The sequence below is a fragment of the Bos javanicus genome, chromosome X, assembly GCF_032452875.1.
Source record: "Bos javanicus breed banteng chromosome X, ARS-OSU_banteng_1.0, whole genome shotgun sequence".
Classification (NCBI taxonomy): domain Eukaryota; kingdom Metazoa; phylum Chordata; class Mammalia; order Artiodactyla; family Bovidae; genus Bos; species Bos javanicus.
The window spans coordinates 79,838,712-79,859,344 of NC_083897.1; the positions used below are offsets into that span (position 1 = coordinate 79,838,712).

A 20,633-nucleotide genomic window follows, 5' to 3' on the forward strand; every position below is an offset into this window, starting at 1 on the left:
AATTTTAATTTATCTTATGAGGTAAGAATTATAACTTGTTTGCAAAATAGTTAGCCCATCTTTCCAGCACTATTGACTGAATAGTTCATCAGTTTGGCTTCCCTGGTGGCTCAGATGGTAAAGGGTCTGCCTACAGTGCGGGAGACCCAGGTTCAATCCCTGGGTCGGGAAGATCCCCTGGAGAAGGAAATGGCAACCCACTCCAATATTCTTGCCTGGAAAATCCCATGGACAGAGGAGCCTGGTTGGCTACTGTCCATGGGGTTGCAAAGAGTTGGACACGACTGAGTGACTTCACTTCAGTTCAGTTCAGTTCACTCAGTCGTGTCCGACTCTTTGCAACCCCATGGACTGCAGCACGCCAGTCTTCCCTGTCCATCACCAACTCCTGGAGCCTAGTCAAACTCATGTCCATTGAGTTGGTGATGCCATTCAACCATCTCATCCTCTCTGGTCCCCTTCTCCTCCTGCCTTCAATCACTCCCAGCATCAGGGTCTTTTCCAATGAGTCAGTTCTTCGCATCAGGTAGCCCAAGTATTGGAGTTTCAGCTTCAGCATCAGTCCTTCCAATGAATATTCAGGAATGATTTCCTTTAGGATTGACTGGCTTGATCTCCTTGCTGTCCAAGGGACTCTCAAGAGTCTTCTCCAACACCACAGTTCAAACGCATCAATTCTTCAGTGCTCAGCTTTCTTTATAGTTCAACTCTCTCATCCATACATGACTACTGGAAAAACCATAGCCTTGACTAGACGGACCTTTGTTGGTAAAGTAATGTCTCTGCTTCTTAATATGCTGTCTAAGTTGGTCATAGCTTTTCTTCCAAAGAAAGTGTCTTTAAATTTCATGGCTGCAATCACCATCTGCAGTGATTTTGGAGCCCCAAAAATAAAGTCTGTCACTGTTTCCATTGTTTCCCCATCTATTTGCCATGATCTTAGTTTTCTGAATGTTGAGTTTTAAGCCAACTTTTTCACTTTCATAAGAGGCTCTTTCACTTTTTTTTCAACTCTTTTACTTTCATCAAGAGGCTCTTTAGTTCTTCGCTTTCTACCATGAGGGTGGTGTCATCTGCATATCTGAGGTTATTGATATTTCTCCCAGCAATCTTGATTCCAGCTTGTGCTTCATCCAGCCCAGGATTTCACATGATGTACTCTGCATGTAAGTTAAATAAGCGGGTGACTACAGCCTTGACATACATATATAGAATCACACATGTATGTGTATGTATTCTGGTCTTACTTTGTGGTGCTATTGATCAGTTTCTTCTTTTCTAGTACCGCACTTTTTAAGTTGTCTTAGCTTCAACTCACCAGTGATTGGAGAAATGTAAGATAAAACAACAGTGAAATATAAGATTTTGCCCATCAGTTTTATAAACATTAAGATTAATAATATCCAGTGCTGGTGATTATGTGGATAAATGAACTCTCTCAGCACTCCTGGTGGTAGTGTAAATCACAGGCAGTTTGATCACCTATAAATAGTTTTAATACGCATACCTTTGTCCAACAGCCTTGCTTCTAGAAATCTACCCTATTTAATAACACTCACATGAATACATAAGAATATATATATATATAAAGATGTTCATTACAATATAATTTGTTCTATGGCAAAACAACAATTAGAAGCAACCTAATGTGTATGAACAAGAATGGTTGAATTATGATATGTTTTGCCACAGTTTAAAAGAATAAGGCAGATTTTCAGCTTTAAGCTGTGTTGAAATAGCTTTTATCAGACTAACCTTCATAGTAAGAACAACTATCCTGGTTGGATGTTAAAAATAAAAGTGAATGAAGGCATCAGAGAGTAATTAAGACAGCCAAGACACGAGAAGCCAAAACCCTGGAGAGAAGAGGACCTCAGAGAAGTAAGGTCACCATTCTCTGTGCACTTTCCTTTTGAGGCATTTGCTGATTCTTAAGCTATGCTTGCATGGAGTGAGGGGCCAAGAAAGCAAGTATAAAGTCTCACTGCTGGGAAGACAGAAGCTCCATTTCAGGACATTTGTGTGTGTGTGTGAAAGGGACTATGATAAACACCTGAGGCTGTCAGTTGAATCCCTGAAGGATAGGCTGCACACTAAAGTAAAGGCAAATCAAAAACAGGCCATTTCTCAGAAATTCTGAAACACAAAGTCTAAAACACAAATAAATGGAAATATGCCCATGTTCATAGATTGGAAGAGTTAATATTGTTAAGACATCAATATTATCTGGAATGATGGAAAGATTCAATACAATCCCTATCAAATCCCCAATGATATTTTTAGCAAAAATAGAAAATATTCTTCTTGAGATTCATGTAGAATCTCAAGGAAATCCAAAACAATCTAGAAAAATAACATAGATGGAAACCTGATATACCCTGATTTCATAACTTAACTATAATAATCTAAGGTGTTGAAATACTGTAGAAACCAGTATTCAACAAACCAAGCACCACACTAGGAGAGTTAGAGAACTCAGGTTTATTATACTGGCGGACCCAGAGGAATTAACACTCCAAGCTCTGAGCTCTGAACAAAGGGATTGCAGAGTTTTTATAGACAGACTGTAGTGGGCAACACTAGCTGCTAATAGGCTGGTTTAAACTGAGGGGTTTCGTGCATGTGGGAACAATGGTCAAGATGGGGAGGGGGATGCCTGACCTTTACACCGACAGGCAGGATTAAGCAGGTTTGCAGGGGCTGGGCGATTGCAAAGAGCAGGACAAGGGTGAGTGAGATAAACTCCAGTTCCTAGTATTGTAGGTCCCCGCTTTCTGAGACTACAAGACCCACGTGATCCAGACTTTGCAAGAAGCAAGCTGAGTTACAGAGGCAGAACAGGCGGGAGGTTATGTAAAATTTTAACTTTTCCTCTTCAGTATTAGCATAAGGAAATCTCTAGAAAAGTGGAATAAAATAGAAATCCCAGAAATGAACCCTTACAAATATGGTCAAATGATTTTTGACAAAGATGTCAAGTCCATTCAGTAGGGGAAGGGACAGTCTTTTCAGACATGGTGCTAGGAAAACTGGATATCCAGGTGCAAAAGAATGAAGTTGGATCCTTGCTTTATACCATATAAAAAATTAACTCAAAGTGGATCAAAGCCCTAGATCTAAGAGCTAAAATTATAAAAGTCTTAGAAGAGAATAGAGGTGAAAACTTCAGAATATTGGATTTCGCAGTGATTTCCTGGCTATAACACCAAAAGCACAGGCAACAAAATATAAATTAGATTTCATCAAAATCTAAAACTCATGTGCATCAAAGGACACCATCAAAAGAGTAAAAAGACAATCCGTATAATGAGAGAAAATATTTGCAGTCATATATCTGATACGGGTTAGTATCCAAAATGTATAAAGAACTCATACAACTCAACAACAAAAACCTAAGCAACCCCTCAAAACCATCTATAAATACAATGCAACTCTATCAAAATTCCAATAGCATTTTTCACAAAAATAGAAATAACAATTCTGAAGTTCATATGGAAACGTGAAAGATTCTAAATATCCAAAGCAATCCTGATAAAGAACAACAAGGCTGAAGGCTTTACACTTTCTGGTTTCAAACTGTATTATAAAGCTATAATAATCAAAAGAGTATGATTCTGACATAAAAATAGACACATGCACAAATGGAACAGAATCAAGCCCTGAAATAAACCCACACATATATGGTCAACTGGTATGTGACAAGGGAGCCAAGGATGCTAAATGGGGAAAAGATGATGTCTGACAAATGATGCTGGGAAAAGTGGACATCCACACACAAAAGAATGAATGAAATTGGACCCACAAAAATTAACTCAAAATAGATTAAGCGCTTAAATGTAAAACCCAAAACTGTAAAACTTCTAGAAGGAAAAAGTTCTTTGACATCAGTCTTGGCAATGATTTTTTTTTTTTTTTTAATTTGTCACGAAAAGCACAAGAAACAATGCAGAAGTCAGTAAGTAGGACCACGTTACACTAAAAAGCTTTTGCCCAATCAAATAAACAATAAAGTCTAAAGGCAACCTATGGACTGGGAGAAAAGATTTCCAAATCATATATCTGATAAGGAGTTAATACCCAAAATATACAAAGTACTAATATAATTCAGTAGGAAAAAGGCAAAGGATTTGTAAAGAATGAGGAGAGGACTTGAACAGACATTTCTCCAAAGAAGACATTCAGATAACTAATTAGTACATGAAAAGACACTCAACATCACTATCAGGGAAATGCAAATCAAAACCACAGTGTGATACCACCTCACACCTGTTAGAATAGCTATTATCAAAAAAACAAAAATGAGACAATAAATGCTGGGAAGGAAGGATGTAGAGAAAAGGGAACCCTTGTACACTGTTGGTAGGAATGTATTGGGTTGCTGCAAAAGTAATTGCAGTTTTACATTGTTCAACTTTGCCATTTAATATTGGAATACATTCTTAAATGTTGTTTATATTATACATCATTTTAATGTGCATCTCTCACTTTATGTTTTTCTGCTAATGACTTATTACTTGCTGTTTATCTTGTATTTATTTTAGACTATAAAAATGATGTTAGACAAAAAGCAAATTTGAGCGATTTTTTTATTCAAGTTCAAAATGTGTCATAAAGCAGTGGAGACAACTCACAACATCAACAATGCATTTGGCCTGGAAACTGCTAATAAACATATAGTGCAGCTGTGGTTTAAGAAGTTTTGCAAAGGAGACGAGAGCCTTGAAGGTTAGAAGTGTAGTGGCCAGCCATCAGAAGTTGACAATGACCAACTGAGAGCAATCATCAAAGCTGATCCTCTTACAACTACATGAGAAGTTGCTGAAGAACTCAATGTCGACCATTCTACAGTTGTTTGGCATTTGAAGCAAACTGAAAAGGTGAAAAACCTTGATAAGTGGGTGACTCTTGAGCTGACTGAAAATAAAAAATATCATCATTTTGAAGTGTCATCTTCTCTTATTCTGTGCAACAGTGAACCATTTCTCAATCAGAGTGTGACATGCAATGAAAAGTGGATTTTATATGACACATGGTGATGACCAGCTGAGTGTCTGGACCAAGAAGAAGCTCCAAATCACTTCCCAAAGCCAAACTTACACCAAAAAAAGTCATGGTCACTGTTTGGTGGTCTGCTGCTAATCTGATCCACTACAGCTTTCTGAATCTCTGCAAAACCATTACATCTGAGAAGTATGCTATAAGATGCACTGAAAACTGCAATGCCTGCAGCCAGCGTTGGTCAACATAAAGGGCCCAATTCTTCTCCACCACAACACCCAACTACACATCGCACAACCAAGGCTTCAAAAGTTGGATGAATTGGGCTATGAAGTTTTGCCTCATCCTCCATATTCATCTGACCTCTTGCCACCCAACTACCACTTCTTCAAGCATCTCAACAACTTTTTGCAGGGAAAACACTTCCACAACAAGCAGGAGGCAGAAAATGCTTCCAAGAGTTTGTCAAATCCTAAAGCACAGATTTTATGCTACAAGAATAAACAAACTTATTTCTTGTTGGCAAAAATGTATTGATTGTGGTGGTTCCTATTTTTATTAATAAAGATGTGTTTGAGCCTAGTTATAATGATTTAAGATTCATGGTCCAAAACAGCAATTATGTTTGCACCAACCTAATATATAAGTACAGCTTCTGTGGAAAACAGTATGGAGGTTCCTCAAAAAATGAACATATGATCCAGCAATCCCACATCTGGGTATATATCTGAAGGAGATTAGATATTGGCATTCCCAGGTTTATTGAAGTATTATTCACAATAGCCAAAATATGGAAGCAATCTAAATGTACATCAACAGATAAATGGATAAAGAAAATGTAGTGTGTATGTGTGTAACAATGGAATATTATTCAGCCATGAGAAAATGGAAATCCTACCATATGCACCAATATCCATGAATCTTAAGAGCATTTTACTAAGTTGAAAAAAGTCAGACAGATAAAGACAAATACTGTATGATCTCTCTTATGTATGGAAGTTAAAAACATCAAACTCATAGAAACAGAGTGAAACGATGGTTGCCAGGAGCTGAGGTGAAAATAATGGGGAAGTATTGGTCAAAGGGTACTAACTTTCAGTTTTAAGATGAATAAGTTCCTGAGATGTAACGTACAATGTGATGACTATAGTTAAAAATAACATACTGTATACTTGAAAGTTGCTATGATAGTAGAGCTTAATGTTCTCACCATAACAACAACAAAATTGCAACTATTTGAGGTGAAGGATGTATTAACTAACCTTATTATAGTACACATTCACAATATATCTGCATATCAAATCACATTGTACACCTTAAACTTACACAATGGTATATGTTAATTATATCTCAATAAAGCTGGGGGGGGGGTTTTAAATTAAAAAAAATTTAAAGGCAAAGGACTTGAGTAGACATTTTTCCAAAGAAAATATACAAGTGGTCTATAAACACATGAAAAGAGGCTCAACAACACTAATCATTAGGGAAATGCCAATCAAAATCCCAGTAATGAGTCACTACACACTCACTGGTATAACTATTATAAAATAAATAAATAAATAAAACCAAAAAGCCACAAGTATTGAGAAAGTAGAGGAGTTGGAACCCTTATTGTCTGTTGGTAGGAATCTGAAATGGTGCAGTCATTGTGGAAAACAGTATGGCAAGTTCCTCATAAAAATTAAACATAGAATTGATCAATCAATTGTACTTCTATATATACTGCTGCATGCTACTGCTACTGCTAAGTCACTTCAGTCATGTCCGACTCTGTGCAGCCCCATAGACGGCAGCTCACCAGGCTCCCCTGTCCCTGGGATCCTCCAGGCAAGAATACTGGAGTGGATTGCCATTTCCTTCTCCAATGCATGAAAGTGAAAAGTGAAAGTGAAGTCACTCAGGCGTGTCCAACTCCTAGCGACCCCATGGACTGCAGCCTACCAGGCTCCTCCATCCATGGAATTCACCAGGCAAGAATACTGGAGTGGGTTCCCATAGCCTTCTCCAATACTTCTGCATATACTACCCAAAGGAAGGGAAAACAGGAACTCAAATAGATGTTTGTTCACTAATGTTCAAAGCAGCATTAGGCACAATAGCCAAGATGTAGAAAAAGCTCAAATGTTCATTGACAGGTGAATAGATAAACTTGTGCGTGTGTGTATACATATAATATATATAGGGATATCATTCATCTTTTTATTTAAAGGATGGAAATCCTAACACATGCCACAACATAGAAACTTAAAGATATTATGCTAATGAAGTAAGCAACATAAAAATGGATAAATACGTATGATTCCACCTGTATTAGATACTTAGTGGAGTCAGACAAAATATAGAGACAAAATATAGAATGATGACTGCTAATCAAAGAATCAAAGGGTGGTTGCCAGAAGAGCATAATGAGGAGTTATTATTCAGTGGATAAAAAGTTTCTGTTTGGGATAATGAAAAACTCCTGTAGATGGATGTGGTTATGGTTGCAGAACAATGTGAAGGCACTTAATGCCACCAAACTATATGTTTAAAATGGTAAACTTAATGTTATATGTATATTTTACTACAGTAAAAGTCAATTAAAATTTTAATATATTTTCAAAACATATATAATTCACATTTTGAGAGCTCTCAGACAGGACTCATAAACTATTAATTCATTCCAAAAATAGATTTAGAAGGTGAATTTCACTAGAAAACTAGAACCTATTTAAAAAATCAAATAGAATTTCAAAACTAGAAAATACAATAAGTGAAATTAGAAATGTAATAGATGAGATTAATACCATAAGAGACAGTAAACGAGAGGATTAATGAACCAAAAAGTAAATCAGTATAAAATAGCCACATTAAAGCACATAAGAAAAAGGATAGAAAAAAGATGGAAAATCAAAAGAGTATTAAGAAACAGTGAAAAGTTCTGGAGTTCAAGAACAAGGAAAAGAATGGAACAGGAACTGTTTGAAGAGATAGAAGTTTTTCAAATATTACTAAAGATATCAAGTTAAACATCCAAAAGGGCTAAAAATCTGTGAACAAGATAAATACAAACCTAAATTTAATAATCAAACTGGAAACCAAGACAAAGAGAAATCTTACAAGAGCTAGAGTTAAGAAAACATACATTGCTTTCAAAGGAACAATGATCAAGTGTACAGCTGACTGTTCAACAAAACCAATGAACTCCATAGAACTGAAGGTCACTTATAAATTACTGAGAGAAAATAACTTCCATACTATAATTCTATATCCAGTGAAAATATCCTTCATAAATAAAGGTGATGCTAAGGCATGTTCAGTTCAGTACAGTTCAGTTTAATTGCTCAGTCGTGTCCAACTCTTTGCGACCCCATGGACTGCAGCATGCCAGTCTTCCCTGTCCATCACCAACTCCCAGAACCTATTCAAACTCATGTTCATTGAGTCGGTGATGCCATCCAATCATCTCATCCTCTCTGGTCCCCTTCTCCTCCTGCCTTCAATCATTCCCAGCATCAGGGTCTTTTCCAATGAGTCAGTTCTTCACATCAGGTAGCCAAAGTATTGGAGCTTCAGTAACAGCATCAGTCCTTCCAATGAATATTCAGGAATGATTCCTTTAGGATGGACTGGTTGGATCTCCTTGATGGACTGGTTGGACCTCCTTGCTGTCTAATGGACTCTCAAGAGTCTTCTCCAACACCACAGTTCAAAAGCATCAATTCTTCAGCGCTCAGCTTTCTTTATAGTCCAACTCTCACATCCATACATGACTACTGGAAAAACCATAGCTTTGACTAGATGGACTTTTGTTGGCAAAGTAATGTCTGCTTTTTAATATGCTGTCTAGGTTGATCATAGCTTTTTTCCCAAGAAGCAAGAGTCTTTTAATTTCATGGCTGCAGTCACCATCTGCAGTGATTTTGGAGCCCAAGAAAATAAAGTCTGCCACTGTTGCCACTGTTTCCCCATCTATTTGCCATGAAGTAATGGGAACAGATGCCATGATCTTACTTTTCTGAATGTTGAGTTTTAAGCCAACTTTTTCACTCTCCTCTTTCACTTTCATCAAGAGGCTCTTTAGTTCTTCTTCACTTTCTGCCATAAGTGTGGCATCATCTGCATATCTGAGGTTATTGATATTTCTCCTGGCAATCTTGATTCCAGCTTGTGCTTCATCCAGTCAAGCATTTCTCATGATGTACTCTGCATATAAGTTAAATAAGCAGGATGACATTATACAGCCTTGACATACTCCTTTCCCAATTTGGAACCAGTCTGTTGTTCCATGTCCAGTTATAACTGTTGCTTCTTGACCTGCATACAGATGTCTCAGGAGGTAGGTCAGGTGGTCTGGTATTCCCATCTCTTGAAGAATTTTCCACAGTTTATTGTGATCCACACAGTCAAAGGCTTTGGCATAGTCAATAAAGCAGAAGTAGATGTTTTTCTGGAACTCTCTTGCTTTTTTCAGCGATCCAACATGTTGGCAATTTGATCTCTGGTTCCTTTGCCTTTTCTAAATCCAACTTAAACATCTGGAATTTCACAGTTCACGTACTGTTGAAGCCTGGCTTGGAGAATTTTGAGCATTACTTTGCTAGTGTGTGAGATGAGTGCAATTGTGTTTTGAATATTCTTTGGCATTGCCTTTCTTTGGGACTGGAATGAAAACTGACCTTTTCCAGTCCTGAGGCCACTGCTGAGTTTTCCAAATTTGTTGGCATATTAAGTGTAGCACTTTAACAGCATCATATTTTAGTATTCGAAATAGTTCAGATGCAATTCTATCACCTCCACTAGCTTTGTTTGTAGTGATGCTTCCTAATGCCCACTTGACTTTGCATTCCAGGATGTCTGGCTCTAGGTGAGTGATCACACCATCGTGATTATCTGGGTCATGAAGATCTTTTTTGTATAGTTCTTCTGTGTATTCTTGCTACCTCTTCTTAATATCTTCTGCTTCTGTTAGGTCCGTACCATTTCTGTGCTTTATTGTGCCCATCTTTGCATGAAATGTTCCCTTGGTATCTCTAATTTTCTTGAAGAGATCTCTAGTCTTTCCCATTCTATTATTTTCCTCTATTTCTTTGCATTGATCACTGAGGAAGACTTTCTTATCTCTCCTTGCTATTCTTTGGAACTCTGCAGTCAAATAGGTGTATCTTTCCTTTTCTCCTTTGCCTTTCACTTCTCTTCTTTTCTCAGGTATTTATAAGCCCTCCTCAGACAACCATTTTGCCATTTTGCCTTTCTTTTTCTTGGGGATGGTCTTGATCACTGCCTCCTGTACAATGTTATGAACCTCCATCCATAGTTCTTCAGGCACTGTCTATCAGATCCAATCCCTTGAATCTATTTGTCACTTCCACTGTTAATTGTAAGGGATTTGATTTTTGTCATACCTGAATGGTCTAGTGGTTTTCCCTGCTTTCTTCAATTTGAGTCTGAATTTGGCAGTAAAGGCATGTTCAGATAAGTAAAAACTGAGAATGTATTATTAGCAGACTCACACTGAAAGAAACATTAAAGTTAACTCTGGCAGAAGAACAGTGATCACAGACAGAAGAAAGAGAAATGGAAAGTGTAAATATAAAAGACTGTTGACTGTCTAAAACAACACTAATAACAATACTTTATGGATAAAATAAAAGTAGAAATGAAGTAAATGACAGAAATAGTAATAAATAAATAAAAGGCAGGATGTGAATGAAGTCTGCTGTAAGATTCTTGCATTGGGTTTCCCTGATAGCTCAGCTGGTAAGTAATCCACCTGCAACACAGGAGACCTCAGTTCAATTCCTGGGTTGGGAAGATCCCCTGGAGAAAGGATAGGCTACCCAGTGTTGTATTCTTGGGCTTCCCTGTGGCTTAGCTGGTAAATAAACCACCGCAATGTGGGAGACCTGGATTCAATCCCTGGGTTGGGAAGGTCCTCTGGAGAAGTGAAAGGCTACCCACTCCAGTATTCTGGTCTGGAGAATTTCATAGACTGTATAGTCCATGGAGTCTCAAAGAGTCGGACATGACTGAGCAACTTTTTAAAAAATGGACTGTTTGAAGCAACACTAATAATAATACTTTATGGATAAAATTAAAGTAGAGATTAAATAAATGACAGAAATAGTAATAAATAAATAAAAGGCAGAATGTGAATGAAGTCTGTTGTAAGATTCTTGCATTTTTCAAGAAGTGGTAAAAGCACTAATTTAACATAGACTCTAATCAGTCAAGGATGTATGCTTCACTCTCTAGGGCAATTTTACTCAAGCAGGAGTCATGACATAATTAAGCCCTACAGAAAATGTTTTTGTTTTTTTTTTTTCCATTCTCCCAAGGGTGATGGACCCTAGTTTCATTTTAAATACAAGGAAGATAAGTTAATATATTCAATGAATATTTAGAGAATTAAATCTCTGGTGGAATCCAGTTGAGAAGAGCTTCTCTGTAGTAACTATTAAATGAATAGTAAAAGACTTTCTTAACAATTTGATGTAGGGGAAATGATAACAAGAAAATTCTTATTTAATCCAAAGCAAGGCAAAAAAAGAGAAATAAGGAATAATAAATGAGACAAATGGAAATCAAGAAGTAGTATGTAAGATTTAAATCCAAATATCCAGTAAATAAATATAAATGCGGTAAATGTTTCAATTAAAAGACAGAGATTGTCAAGTTGCATAATAAAGCAAAATCCAGCAACATACTACAGAAAGGAGTTTCACCTGAAAAGGACACTGGTTGAAAACAAAAGTATAGAAAACAATATGCCATGCAATAATAAATAAACTGAAGCTGGTGTAACTGTACTAATATCAGACAAAGTATACTAAAGGCAAAAAATATTAATAAAAATAATGAATAGCATTATTGTGGTAAGGTATCAGTTTAACAGGCAGCTATTAAAAAAACTGAGCATACACATTCCCTGTGCCTATCACTTCCACTACTGGGTGTATACTCAACAAAAATGCATGCATATATGCTCTGAAAGAGATGGACAATGTGCAACAAAGAGTTAACATAACAGGAAATGCTATCCTTAGAAAAGCCTGCTTGCAAAGTTGGCCTTTGGCTGGCATCTGAAGACTCAGATTTAGGAAGGGTTTCCACCATCCCCTAACTTATAAGGATAATTTGCTCTAAGTTGAGCAAACAACATGACTTATGCTGAATACCTGATTTTCTTCTAAGAGTCTAGAATTTTGGTGCAGGCCAGGCAGAGGGTGCTCATGTGACCAGCACTTTAAAAAACACTGGGTACTGAGTCTCTACTGCTGATAGGCAGCACTTCACACATGTTGTCACAACACGTGTGTGATGCTGGAAGAATTAAGCATGTGGTGTGTGACTACTGGGACAGGATTTTGAAAGCTTGTTCCTGGTTTCCTTTAGACTTTGCCCCATGCACATTTTTCCCTTTACTGATTTTGCCTTGTGTCTTTTTGCTATAATAAATATTAGCCCCAAGTATGACTATTTGCTGAGTCCCACGAGTCCTCCGCCTATGAGTCACATTATCACCAAATCTGGGGTGATTTTCAAGACTCCCCACATACTGCTGATGGTGGGATTGTCTGGCATGACCTTAACTCACTTAAATATGGCAAAAACATTGTTTGAGAAAAGGATGGTAGAGGATGACAAACCTGTGGTTCTGGGTATCTATGGAATTATCTGTGGTATAAAAAAGTAGTTGAGCTGCTATCTGTTGTAGGAGGTAAAAGTTACCCTATGGAATTTTAAAATGTTAGATCCAACTCCAAGAGAGTTGTCTCGAAGCATCCTCTGGCTACTTTTGGACACAATGGCTAAAGTGAGAGGGAAAAGTGCAACCTGGGTGCCTTTTGTTTTTATTTTCTCCTCCAGGCTGGAGGAAAAGGGTCCAAACATTCCCAAAGGTGAACTTAGAATGGGCCAAAGTCTTGAAAAGTTTGTGTTCTTTTTGCTCATATGTGTGTGGTGGGGGCGCGGGTGGGGGGAGTGCGGGTTGGCGGGGAGGTTAAATCACTTCCCAGTTGTTGTTGTTCAGTCCCTCAGACATGTCCAACTCTTTGTGACCCCATAGACTGCAGCATGCCAGGCTTCCCTGTCCTTCACCATTTCCTGGAGTTTGCTCAAACTCATGTCCATTGAGTTGGTGATGCCATCCAACCATCTCATCCTCTGTCGTCTCCTTCTCCTGCCTTCAATCTTTCCCAGCATCAGGGTCTTTTCTAATGAGTCGGCTCTTCACATCAGGTGCCAAAGTACTGGAGCTTCAGCTTCAGCATCAGTCCTTCCAATGAATATTCAGGATTGATTTTCCTTAGGGTTGACTGGTTTGATTTCCTTGCAGTCTAAGGAACTCTCAAGTATCTTTTCCAAAACCACAGTTCAAAAGCATCAGTTCTTTGGCACTCAGACTTCTTTATGGTCCAACTCTCATATCCATACATGACTACTGGAAAAACCATAGCTTTGACTATATGGACCTTTGTAGGCAAAGTAATGTCTCTGCTTTTTAATATGCTGTCTAGGTTTGTCATAGCTTTTCTTCCAAGGAGCAAGTGTCTTTAAATTTTGTGGCTGCGGTCAGCATCTGCAGTGATTTTGGAGCACAAGAAAATTAAGTCTGTCACTGTTTCCATTGTTTCCCCCTCTATTGCCCCATCACTTCCCAGAGCTGGAGCAAAATTTTATAAATAAAAAATCAAAGGGAGAAAAACACTCTAGCCACTGCTGCCACAGCCTTCTACCCCCACTCCTACATTTCAACAGGGATCTCCCTGCAACTACAACAGTAAGCCTGTAAATGCTGGATTTTCTGCTCAAAGTTCGAGAAAACTTGAGCAAAGTGTGGAAAGGAGGAACTTTTAAAAATGACTTTGTATTTTGTGGCTATTGCATCTTGGTATATAATAGACACTGATGTAAAATGTTATATTCTTGTAGTCTCGTAAAGCTAGAGGGATCATTTCTATCAGGAAAAGTTGCAAAAAGAAAAAAGAACATCAATGGGATACAACTACTTTGCTTTTTGCTGCCAGTGAGCAGATTGGAATTCAAACTCTGAGTATTGGAAATAAAACTAGTCTCCATAACTAATGATTTTTGTTATCATTTTTTTTACTATTGGAGTTTCAAGAAAAAGGAAGACAACATGAAAAGAGAGGCAGTCTTCAGATGAAAATACACTTTTTGAGTTTAGAAAGCAGTTTTTAGTTGTGAAATCAAATGTGTAACTCTTAAGAGGCTGATATTTTTTTTTTTTCATCATCTTGTGCACATTTTTGACTGTGTTAATTTGGAATGTAAGGCACAATAAGAAGAGCCTGGGAGAGTCTTGTTTGTCACTTGGGCTTGGACTTGGACCTAAACCGTGGTTGACCAGTCCTGTACCATTTCAGCTTTGCTGCTGCCTAAGAAAAGTTCTCTTGGCATCCTAAATTTACAGATTCTAATTCCGTGGATCTGACTCTCAGCTGAAACCTGATAAGGTCTGCTATAGACTATTCCCACATCAGCACCAGATGTGCTGAACTGAAAGCAGGCACAGGCTAAATGAACTCTAAATGAACTATGTGAGATTTAAATGAATTCAGACTTGGATTGTTGCAGATTTGAATCGCCCTTCTTATGATCCTAAGTTGTAAAACCACCCCTGATGCTGGCTGGACCATTTGAGTTAGTTGAGTTGCAGATGGCCAAGGAAAAAGTCTTATTTTCTGATGGGACTATCTGAAATTGATCCTCTGATTGGCTGTATATTTCTAATACAAAAGCTGGTTACATTCCTGATATGATTTCTGTGAAAGCTGAAAATTTAGGGAGGGCATATGATAGGGAATGTGACATCCTCCACCATCCCTCTCAGATCAAACTCTTGATCCTTCCTGAGCCTGCATCCCTGCTGTTGATGATCATATTTGACTTCCTAGATTAGTTACAGCTTAAAATAGACTGTTAGCCTGACTCTACTCCTTCTCCTTCCCCCTGATACATAAACCTAAATAAGGCAGTATGTTTATTAAATGTAGCTGTCCGCATAAAAAGAATGATCTTTTCTAGGCTGCTCACTGGATAATTGATCAGGGTGAAAGGAATGGGAAGTATGAAAACCCAATTTTAAAACATTTGAAAATTGAGAATTTCATCTTAACCAATTCCTGGACATGATACATCTTTCCGATTAAGTTATTTTAACATGTTTGCCTTTGAAAATACTTTTAAACTCCTTACATACAACTCTTTTAGACAAAAGGTCTGTATGAGAGAAGAGGATGATTGTACAATTATAACTGCTAAATGGGACACACAGATTTTCTAACAGTGGATAAAAAACACCTGAGGAGGCATGAGTGAAGGATGAGGGCATTAATGATCTTTGATTTTTAGAACTGGAAATTCTGAAATTCCTGGAAGCTTTCCTCTTCTCCTTAATAAAAGCATGTTTTGTCTTCCCTGCTGCCGAGAGTGCTTTGATTTCAAATTGACTGCTAATCCCAGAGTCAGATCTGACAGCTAACTATGAGACAGCAGGGGATGGCTCCAGCTCCTCTACCTTCCACTCAGCACCTCCACATGTCATCCACACTTGCAAGGCAGATGAACTGGTGCCCTGAAAAAACAAAATTGTTTGGATCCAGCTACCTTCAGAAAACAGTCCCATTGAAACCAAATTCTGAACTGCGTTTTTTGGACTGGATTGGAAACACTAAGGCAGGAGGCCTCACAGTAAGAAGTTAGCCACATTAGGGATTCTGTTAACCTACTCACACTCACTAAGTCACTTCAGTCGTGTCCGACTCTGTGTGACCCCGTAGGCGGCAGCCCACCAGGCTCCCCCGTCCCTGGGATTCTCCAGGCAAGAACACCGGAGTGGGTTGCCATTTCCTTCTCCAATGCATGAAAGTGAAAAGTGAAAGTGAAGTCGCTCAGTCGTGTCCGACCCTCAGCGACCCCATGGACTGCAGCCCACCAGGCTCCTCCGTCCATGGGATTTTCCAGGCAAAAGTACTGGAGTGTGGTGCCATTGCCTTCTCTGCTGTTAACCTAAACTGCCTAATTAATGTATGTCCTACTTGGGATGCCCTAATGATTATAAATTATTTTTGTCCAATGATACTGCATGTGCCCTCTTGCATTGTACTTGTCAGTGAGCCCTGACTATTCTGGCACTGCCTCAGCTCTGGAAGGCATTCAGGTCAGCTTCAGTTTACTGACCAGGCTTGTGTTGTGCCTGGATTGATGCTGCAAGCATTTTTTTTTTTTTTAATGGAACCTTAAGGAGGAAACCATCTGGCTTTTGAAGGTACTTGTTTATGGTGATGGATTTGTTTTGTCTGCTCAGTATAAGACCCCTGAAGACATAACTGAGAACAATATGTCAGGTTGGTCTCACTCTGCTGTGTCGAGTCCTTATGAAAAAGACACCTTGGCCAAGAGACCAGAAGGTGGAGTTTGGAGTTTTGGTACATGCTAGGCAGAGGGTGCCTATGCTACCAGCCCCTAATAAAAACAAAAACTGGATACTGAGTCTCTAATGAGCTTCCTTAGTAGACATTTCATACATTTTGTCAAAATATGATGCTGGAGAAATTAAACATGCACTGCACAACTTCACTAGGAAGAGGACTCTTACAAGCTTGTGCCTGGTTTCCTCTGGACTTTGACCATGCACCTTTTTTCTTTGCTGATTTTGCTTTGTATCCCTTTGCTGTAATAAACCTTACCATTAGTATAGATCTATGCTGAGTTCTTTGCCAACAAAAGTCCATCTACTCAAAGCTATGGTTTTTCCAGTACTCATGTATGGATGTGAGAGTTGGACTATAAAGAAAGCTGAGTGTAGAGGAATTGATGCTTTTGAACTGTGGTGTTGGAGAAGACTCTTGAGAGTTCCTTGGACTGCAAGGAGATCAAACCAGTCCATCCTAAAGTAAATCAGTCCTGAATATTCATTGGAAGGACTGATGTTGAAGCTGAAACCCCAATATTTGGCCACCTGATGCAAAGAACTGATTCAGTGGAAAAGACCCTGATGCTGGAAAAGATTGAAGGCAGGTGGAGAAGGGGACAACAGAAGATGAGATGGTTGGATGGCATCCCCAACTCAATGAACATGAGTTTGAGCAAGTTCCAGGAGTTGGTGATGGACAGGGAAGCCTGGTGTGCTGCAGTCCATGGGGTTGCAAAGAGTCAGACATGACTGAGTGACTGAACTGAACTCATGCTGAGTCCTGTGAATCACCAAACCTAGAAGTAATCTTTGGGAATTCCCACACAACAAGAATGTTCATAGGAACTTTAAATGATAACAAAAAACTGGAGGAAAAATTCAAATGTCTGTCAACAAGTGAATGAATAAATAACAATGCATTCATACATTGAATGTATATAGCAATGAAAAAGAATCAACTAATTCTAAGTACAATAATATGGATGAATCTTATAGACACAATGTTGAGTGAAAGAAACCAGATACAAAAACTAGATAATGTATGATGCTATTAGTATAAAGCTCAAAAATGGACAAATCATACTTACTTGTATTTGAAGTTTTAATAGTGGTTAACTTTGAGGCCTCTAGGATATTAATACCTAGGAAGGGGCACAAAAGAGGCTAATGCAGGGCTAGTAATGTTCCATATCCTGATTTGGGTTGTGTGTTTCTGTGTAAAAATTCATCAAATTTTATATTTAAGGTTTATGTGTTTAACTGCATGTATATTATACTATAAGCAATTTTGAATAAAAGCACCTAGCATCCATTGATGGATGAAAAGATAAACAAAATGTGTTATATGCATACAATGGAGTTTTATTCAGCCTTAGAAAAGGATAAAATTCTGACTATAAAATAGATGAACCTCCAGACATTATTCTAAGTGGAATAGGCCAGTCACAAAAGCATATCGTATGACTCTACATATATGAGGTATCTAGAGTAAGCAAATTCATTGAGACAGAAAGAATGGTGATTGCCAGGGACTGGGAGGAAGGGAGCCTGGGGAGTTATTGTTTAATGGTTATAGTTTCAGTTTGGGAAAATGAAAAATTTCTAAAGATGGGTGGAAGTGATAGCTGTATAACATTGCAAATGTATTTAATGTCACTGAACAGTTAAAATGGTAAATTTTATGTATATTTTACTGTGATACAATAAAAAGAAACAAAATGGAAGAAACAGTAGATAAACCTGCTTGTGATATCAATCTCAGGTAAAATGTGTGCTGCATAGAGTGGACCCTGGAATATGGCCAAAGGCATTGATAGCTCTCTGGTTCTGTCCCTAAGAGTGAAGCAACACTAAAAAGGTGGCATATTTGGTAGGTATCATACGTAGGATGAAGACGAGACAAAAATGAAATCCCTAAGAGAAATGGGTTACAGCCCCCCACCCCACAAAAAAAGAGGTACTAATTCTGTTAGTACTGATATGAAAGAATATTTAATATATATTCTGGGAAAAAAGGGTTTGAGAGCTATGTGTATCATGCTGTCCTTTGTTATAAAAGGGGAAAATGTGTGTGAATAAATGAAATATTTCCTCATAAGAGTTATTGATATTATAATTGCCTTTTGAAAGACAAAAAGAAATGCAACTGCATTTAACATAGACATCAATTATCAGATATATTCTAATTTCAGAATGCTAAACTATTAAAAAAACAACATCTTATACTCAAGGAAATTAGGTGGATGTGTGTGTGAATGTGCACAGTGTGTGCACAAACATACATATGTGTACATACACACATACAAGACATTGAGACGCACAATGTGTATATTTATATTTTCATTAAAATTGTGCCTTACCCTTGTAGCTGATAGTTAAAGTCTTCCCCCTTTTTCCAGTTTTCAAAATAGCTCCTCTGCAAAGTAAATTTTACTCTAAGGGTCCACAAAATTTCCTATCAGATATAAGAATATTAAAATATCTTGATTTATTTGGATAAAATGTGTTCTCCCATTGAATAAAATGTATCAGTAGTATGCTATTGAAGGAGATCAAGATGCACTCTTATTTCACTCTTTGCAGTTTAGTTTGCCATCTTTAAACTGATGAGGTTTTTGTTCAGCTTTCTTGAAGCATAGTTTATACTGGTAAGTCTGATAATCAGAATAGCTTTTGTACTTTTCATGACCTTTAAGGAAATTCAATGTATGAATGTTGGTAATAGCATTCTATCATTCATAGAACTATTAATTTTTATATTCATTCTTATCTCATGTAGACGATTTGACTTTTTTATAAGAGCATAATTTGTTTTAAGAACACAGATAACTGCCTATTTTTTCTCTTGGAAAGCCCATGGTGCTTAGATGGCCCTGTACATGACATGGACATTAACTTTGAGACACAGAACTTATTTTGTTCAATAAGGAAGCATAAATTAATGCAAAAAATGTTTGCTGGTAGGATTTGTGCACTGAAAATATCTTGACCATTTCTCAATTCTGTATCAGGATGCAACAGTAGAATGAAACTCAGTGGAAGACCTTACAGACACATGGGTGTCCTTGGAACTTCAAAACTCTATGACATTCGGAAAACTATCTTTACCTTCACTCCCCAGGTGGGTGGAATGAGCTTTGATGTGCATTGAGATGAATGAAAATAAAAGAGAAACACTATAGAAATAAAGCATTTACTCAAGCTGGGAGAAGTGTCAGAGTTCCATGGGACCTTGCACACATTAAGCTGCTTAGTAAATATTTGTTGAGTTGGACTGAATTGATGTTGCGGCAAAGAGCTATGCCAAGTAACTGTGGCTACCGAGAGTAGTCCTTGGTATTGCAGAAGCAGTGAGTACTCTTTATTAAAGATTAAATATAATACTGTATCCTTTATAAACAAAATATAGTCTTTTTTGGTAATATTCAGCTACCAAATTAGATCTTCTATTTCTTTCTGAGATGGGCCATTTTTACATGCTTAGAAATTTTTCATATCCTCTTCTAAACAAAAATGTCAGTACTATTTTAGCCATGAGATACATTGTTTATTAGCATGATGTTTATTGCCCATATTACAGTAGCAAGCCTTATTATGTATGTGTATAGGAGTAGAAACTATTTTCTGGAAAGAAACATTAAGTTCCCCATTTGTTATCTTACATCTGAAATAGTGCACTGAAGTACAGATGAAAGAATAATGGACCAGAAATTCTCTCTCTGATTTTGCCATTTGCTAGTCATAAAACTTTGCTAATCTACTCAGTGTCTCTTGGCCTTACTTTTTGTCTATTAAAAAGGAGAAAAGCCCTCACTGGGTTGTTAGAATTAAATAAAATCATGTACTTGAAAACACTTTTTTAACTGTAGCACACTAAAAATGTCCAAGACAACTATATGTACTAATAGGCCACCAGATACTTTGGGAAGAATCAAACATTAAATTTGGAGGTATTGTTGCCTCTGTGGTATCTTATACACCTTTATGAATATATGAGTATTTAAAAATATTATTTGATAGTTATGAGATTAATTATTCTAAACCATTATTTTTCTTTTTCTTAGTTTATAGACCAGCAACAATTCTACCTGGCTCTCGACAACAACATGATAGTGGAAATGCTTAGAACAGACCTCTCCTATCTCTGTAGCCGCTGGAGAATGACAGGCCAGCCCACCATCACCTTCCCCATCTCACACAGCATGCTTGGTAAGGT

The 20,633-nt window shown here is 37.6% G+C and overlaps 1 protein-coding gene and 1 pseudogene across 6 annotated transcripts in view; both read left to right on the forward strand.

Moving 5' to 3' along the window:
* PHKA1 (phosphorylase kinase regulatory subunit alpha 1) overlaps nucleotides 1-20,633 on the forward strand; it is a 171,711-nt gene that overhangs the window by 77,646 nt on the left and 73,432 nt on the right. For all 6 annotated transcript variants that reach the window (XM_061409705.1, XM_061409709.1, XM_061409706.1 and 3 more), the window contains exons 15-16: nucleotides 19,429-19,538; nucleotides 20,482-20,626. In XM_061409705.1, the coding sequence (XP_061265689.1) occupies nucleotides 19,429-19,538; nucleotides 20,482-20,626 (255 nt within the window). The remainder of the gene's footprint in view (nucleotides 1-19,428; nucleotides 19,539-20,481; nucleotides 20,627-20,633) is intronic.
* Nucleotides 4,548-12,921, forward strand: LOC133243164 (histone-lysine N-methyltransferase SETMAR-like; annotated as a pseudogene).